General features: G+C 36.4%; 1 protein-coding gene and 1 pseudogene across 1 annotated transcript in view; both read right to left on the minus strand.

The window, feature by feature from the left end:
- Positions 1-2,535: 2,535 nt before the first annotated feature.
- On the minus strand, positions 2,536-3,186 carry LOC21405889 (annotated as a pseudogene).
- A 1,770-nt stretch (positions 3,187-4,956) lies between these two features.
- Positions 4,957-6,755, minus strand: part of LOC21405890 (pentatricopeptide repeat-containing protein At3g09040, mitochondrial) — a 2,685-nt gene continuing 886 nt past the window's right edge. The window contains exons 1-2 of the mRNA XM_010105314.2: positions 5,111-6,755; positions 4,957-4,972 (exon numbers count right to left, since the gene is read on the minus strand). The exon at positions 5,111-6,755 is cut by the window's right edge and continues 886 nt beyond it. Coding sequence (XP_010103616.1) covers positions 5,308-6,755 — 1,448 coding nt within the window. The 3' untranslated portion in view covers positions 4,957-4,972; positions 5,111-5,307. The remainder of the gene's footprint in view (positions 4,973-5,110) is intronic.

Here is a 6,755-nt window from a genome sequence, read left to right on the forward strand (position 1 = left end):
AAAGGTATGATTTAGATCTTTAGTATTTTTGTTATATAGCATCATGAACATGTTCTCAGTTGGCTTTAGCACTGATTTAAATTTTTTTTAAATTTCGTTGCGCACTCGATGCTGTATTTTCCAACAACATGCCACACATTTCACTTGTGGATTGACTTATGCCACAACTCTTAAAACTATTACAAAATTTAAAATTAGTTTATTGACCAAAATATCCATAGACTAAAATTAGTGAGAATATCATGCCATGTAGTGACGGAGCTAAGATTTATTGGTAGGGGGGCTAATTTTTTTTAATCAAGATTATACTAACATGTATATATATGTAATAATTTTTGTATATTAAATTAATTCATGGTTCAATAAAATGTAGAGAATTATTAATTTAAGAGGGGCCAAGTCTGATTTATACACATATCTACTATAATAAAATTAAAACTACTATACTCAAAAAAAAAAAAAAAAGCTTGGGGGGGCATGGCCCCCCTCTGCCCCCCCTCCCTCCATCATTGATGCGATGTCATCACGACATAATTTGATACCAGTAGCAAGGTGGATACCAACGGTTACTAATCAATACCTGGTCGATATCATAGGGAATAATGTTGGTATCGCGACGACTACCAATTACTGTTGCTATTACTGTGGATACCGAACGGTGTCGAGGTAGATATTGATTGGTATCTCAAGGGTGTAATTAATATTCCAAAATATGGTGTGATGACATGACATGATATTCTCACAATTATTTATTTCTTAGGCAAAAGTCAATCCAAGCCTTGGATTTATGACATTCCTGTAGTAAGCCCTATTAGCCGTGCTATAGAGATTATTAGTTAGTACTAATCCAGCTCAAGACCAAAATATTGAGCCATGACCAGACATATTATCAGATATCAATGATTATATGCCAGTACACCCCAGGTGGGGATTTGTTTCCAATTGAATATACAAATTTAATTCCAAATTTAATAAGGATTCGTGGAACTCAAGCGTGCAATTCATGCCACACAATACGTGTGAGTATGCATATATATATATATATATATATATATATATATGTAGGAAGAACCACTTGCCTTCCATGTCAAGCAAGTTATTGAAGCAGCCGAACATACAGATTGGTGAATAGAATTGATATGCTTTTGTTAAACCAGACGGGCAGATTATTTCATGAGGTGAAAAAGAGAGAATTCACAAGTTAACCTAAAGAAAAAAAAAATGAATATTTTTTCTAAATTAGGAATTTCAGAAGCCAGGGCTATACTATTTTTAAGGCTTTCCATATGGAAACTTACAAATGATGGGCAATTTAGTTGCAAAAACACCAACAGTCTAACACAGATTGTTCTGGAAGAGACACTAAAGTCACTGACAGACTAAGAGCAAACTCACCAACATGGTAATAAAATCCTTAAACCAACAACCCAAAATATGTTGATCGGGTTGAGCCAACAAGTCCAAATAAAACTACATGCAAATGTAACGAAATACGGGGTATGCGACTGCAAATCCGAAAGCAATGCATCTTTAGACGGATAATCAGAGAAGCAGAACAAAATTATGAAGTGATTTTCTAGACTCGATACTCTCGAGAAATAAAAGGAACTATCCATCTATTTATCATGGCAGCTGAAGTACTCTAAGAAAATGATTCTGCCAGCAAGAAGAGCAATATTTAACTCCTCTACAAGTCTAATTTTTCTAATTCATTCTATACTTATATTTTATAGAGTATGTGCGTGTATGTGTGTAGTAAAGTCATGAATTAGTTTACTTTTACAAATTGAAGGAAAGAATATTAAAATAAAAACCAAAAACAATTTGAAATTGCTTCAGCATTGGCAATTTTAGTCATAGGTGACGCAAGTTTTGGGATATAGCCTTACAGCATTCAGATTGATCTGTTAGATGCCATCAACTCCGATGGGTTTTGTTGTCTACCCTAGATAAGTTATCACAAGAAACCGGACTGGCATAACCATCTGTTAGGATCCTGGTTGAGTCCCACATTGCTAAAGTATGGGCTTAGCATGTGGGTTTATAACCATTTGGGCACCCTTTCCTTACAAGTTAGCTTTTGGAGATGAGTTCTACCCAAGGGTTATAACAATTGGTATCATAGCATGCTCCTCCTTAGGCCCACGTTGCGGAAGGGGCGACCTGGAAAGGCCAGAGTGGCCCATCCAGAGTGGGCCACCGTGGACGTCGGTGTCGAAAGCGTGGTGGTATGTTAGGATCCTAGTTGAGTCCCACATTTCTAAAGTATGGGCTTAGCATGTGGGTTTATAACCATTTGGGCACCCTCTCCCTATAAGCTAGCTTTTGGGGATGAGTTCTACCCCATGGTTATAACACCATCTAAGCCAATAATTTAGATACAATGGAAGAAGATAGAAAGCTCTATCACTCTTGGCACCAGTTCATATGTTAAAACTTAAACTTCAAAAATCCAAGCCCTTTAAAAAGCGGCAAAGGAACTTAAAAAATAAAAGCAAGATGAATATAGCTCCTCTCATAGAATCCCTCAAGTTTTTACCTTATGAATGGCAAACCAGAATGAACTCGTCTTGCATATGCATCATACTGCAAGCCAAAAACCGCTGCACAACACAAAATACTCTTCATACGGTATTCTTTGACAAAAGAAGCGCCAAAAAACGATCGCAAACCCAATTGTTGACAAAGGATTACAAAGCATTATCTGGGTGCCGATTGACCATATGAAGAAACCAGAGTACCATGGATGATGTATATATCTATAGATTCCATGTGTAATCAGTTTGTGATGCTCATCACGATGAGTCCTAATCATGTAGTGAAGGCAGTGCCGGCAGTTATGATCGCTATCTTACGAACAATTTCCCCGTCCACAACCATCACAAGCCCAAAGTAGCTAATCCACCAGTGTTCCTTCAGTTGAGGGAAGAGGACTTCAATCAAATACTCCACCAACGAAAATATCATCACGATGATATAATTTTGGCTGATGAGAAGAGATCCAAGAGCAACATTTGGCCGCCCATGAAAGGCGATTGCTAATAGGTACTCAGAACTATGGAAATAGAATACTGCAAAAAACATCTCAGACAACTGTATGCGAGCAGTGGGAGTGAGGACTTCCATCATTTTGGACAATAAGAGTAAAGTGCTCAACTGTCTTAGTGAAGAACTAGTTTGCCACTATTGTTGCGAAACCTACATTAGTTAACTAAGCAACTTGCCCGAGGAAGATTTACTTCAGACCAGATAAATATGAAGAGCCATTTGGCATTAATGATGGATTTTGTCTCCTCATCACTCCAATCATCCTTCAAGAATGACATTATGACATGACATCTTCTGCTCAAATAAAAGGCATTGAAGAAAACAGTATAAAACACAGGAATGTATATAAATTGTCAGGGAATCACTGAGCAAGAGATGCTAATATTTGTCTTCCATGTTCTTCAGCATACAAAGCAAGTTTTTAACATCAAATAATAAAAACCAAATTTTGAGAGTCAGAGCAGATAAAATTTACAAGCCATACTTAAAAATCAATATAATCAAAGTAAAAAGCTAAGTACTAAATTGTCTCCAAATTGCGAATATAAATTGTGGAGAATATGAACTTTAATCAAAGGACAGACTAGGAGGATATTTCTCATATACGAACAAGTTTCAGAAAAACCTCTATAATACTAAAACATCGAAAATGTCAGATTCTCCAAAAAAAAAAAAACAAAAACAAAAAAATTGAAATAATTGACCAAAACGGAATATTGGGGCAGTTTAATGCTTTTACATTAACATAAATCTTAAAATTTATTTGGAATTACCTAGTCAAAATCAAAGGGAAACTCAAAAGAAGAGTAATAGTTTTTTTTTTTTTTTTTTTAATTTAAAGAGAAATAATGTTGGAATGTCAATTTGAGAAGTGAGGCCGAGTGAAGAGGGGAGAAACGAAGCGAGACGGCGGCAATAGCCTATATCTACTCGGTTCCTCTGGAGCCTAATTCAACATATTGGTAGAACCATAGCAATCCCATTAAATCAAGAAGAAATATGAATTTATATAATAGGAAAACAAAACACAAAAAATAAATTTCCCATTTATATGAATTTAAAAACAAAAGAAATATAGTAATAAATTCCTTAGAGGAGGAAAAAAACTAGGGCCGGCAATATGGGTCACGACACGGCGACACGACTCGAAAACAACACAAATTTTACGGGTTAGGGTTGAGAAAAAAGAGGATTGGGTCAGAATTGGATCGACCTGAAATTGACACGAAAAACATAGGTCAATTTCGGGTAGGACCCGCCTAACCCGAACACGACACGAAACTCGTAAAAAACTAAAAAATACATATATTTTTCATTTCATATTTTAAATTTTATTATGAACTTGTAAGTTATTTCTAATATGTAAAAAACTAAATAAAAGTATACAATTTTCATATCAATTTCGGATTCACGGGTCAATTTCGTGTCACGGGTCATTTTCGGGTCGTGTCGTGTCAACTCGTAAAGTGGTCGTGTCGTGTTTGTGTTGCGATTTTTAAAAAATTTCGTGTCACAGGTTGTGTTCGCGTTGACTGTAAATTTAAAAAGAAATTATCAAAACACGACACGAACACAACACGTGACACGAATTGCCACCCCTAAAAAAACAGTTGTTTTTTATTTTATTATATCACACTGAAGTTTTTTCTCCCCGAACTTTTTTTTTTCCTTTTTCTTCTTCCAAATAGGTAGTCGTCAAAACCCATAATCATACAATTCCAGTTTTGTTTGCAATTCTCGTCTAGAGGAGAAAATCAGAAATACAAAAGAGAAAATGATTAAACCAAGAAAGAAGAGAAAAATACCTTCATTGAACCAAAGCCACTGAAAAAGAACTTAAGACAAAACTGAGGGTTACTCAGTCTCTAGTTCTTTTAAAGTGCAGCTCCCAATGGCTGGTTTGTGGTGGTGCTTTTTAACTGAACTGCAGCAGAGGACAATTATCGAAAATAAGATAATAATTTTTAAAAAAAAATAAGAAAAAAAAAAACTACAGCAGAGTAGAATATAAAATGGCCAGTCTCGCTTTTTGTTGAAGTTTTAAATTATTAATTTATTTTACCTGTACTTCTTTTTCAATTTTGTGCTGAAACTACATGTCATTTTCTTCAATTAACAAAGAACCACTTGAAGACGCCAAGTCAAAGAACGTGCACTTCTTATATGGACTTAGATATCTGTAGCTCAAACACAGCCATTAGAAATACTGATTTCAGTATAAAAGTTCTACTTCTACGTGACTTAAATTGTATATCCTTGCTATATCTCAATCCAACTACATCCTGCGTCTTTCAGAACACCTCTTTCAATCATGTCCCTTTGTACTTTTCCAGCATCTTCCCAATCTCCCCGTTCAGAATAAACCTTTGACAATAGTATAAAAGTCGTATCGTCCTCCGGTACCAACTGCAGTAACTTCTCAGCAGCCCATTCTCCAAGCTCTCTGCTCCCATGTATTCTACAGCCATTAAGCAAGGATTTCAATATAGCTGGCCAAGGAGCATAGGGCATTTTTTCAATCATCTGTCTTGCATTTTCAAGGCGTCCATTTCTCGAAAGCATATCGACTAAACAACCGTATACATCTTTACATGGTTCCATTTTGTAATCTGAGATCATTAACCCAAACAAAAGACCGCCTTCATCAACAAGACCCATATGGCTACAAGCAGATATAACTGACACAAATGTGGCTTGGCTAGGCTGTAGCTTAACCGACTTCATCGTCTTAAAGATTTCCATAGCACCTGTGATAAGCCCATGACGAGCATAAGCCATGATCATGGTGTTAAATATAACCACGTCATATGATCCGCATGACTGACGGTAGGCCATCTTTGCACTGTCAATATCTCCACATTTTGCATATGCGTCTATTACCGCACTCGCGACAAACACTTGTGTTTCAAGTCCAGTTTTGAGCGCAAGAGAATGAACAATTTTGGTTAGATGATAACCAGAAATACTGGCACAATAACTCAAAATGCTGCCCAAAATAAACTCATCGGGCTCCCCACCAGCTTCCATCAGAGCCGTCAGGAGATTGATAGCTTCATAAATGTTTCCCCGATGTGCCAAGGCAGATATCATAGTCCCCCAAGATACCTCATCCAACCTATCAAAATCATTAAAGAATTGAAAGGAGTCATCTAAAAGCCCAAACTTAACATAGCCGTTAATTAGTAAACTACGAATATAGCCATTTGAAGAGAAACCAGATTCAACAATGAGACCGTGAACATGTCTAAGAACTTGTTGGTTTTCAATTTGAGAACAAGCTTCCAATATGCTGGAAAAGGTATACTCATTTGATTCGATTCCTAGGCTCCATAATCTGACAAAAATCTTGAGGCTCTCCGCGTAACAGTGATTTAAGTTGTACCCACAGATCATCTGATTCCAAATAGTGATTTCTTTAGAGCACAATGTCTCAAATAATGAACGGGCCTTCTTCATAGCTTTGCATCTGGCAAACATATTGATGAGTGACTTTGTCACATTAACTTCATCATGGAACCCAAAGTTTAGAGCAAGACAAAAAATTTGAAGTCCAAGCTCAAGGCCAAGCGTCTCTCCACATAGTCTAAACAGGATTGAGAAAGTAATATGGTTTGGCTTCATTCCTCTGAGAAAAAACTCATGGATTAAGCACGCAATTTCTGTTGTGTCCTTATCTTCAGAGATAGATGAAAATAGCGTGTTCCATG

Source organism: Morus notabilis, unplaced genomic scaffold (genome assembly GCF_000414095.1).
Source record: "Morus notabilis unplaced genomic scaffold, ASM41409v2 Scaffold437, whole genome shotgun sequence".
NCBI classification, from domain to species: domain Eukaryota; kingdom Viridiplantae; phylum Streptophyta; class Magnoliopsida; order Rosales; family Moraceae; genus Morus; species Morus notabilis.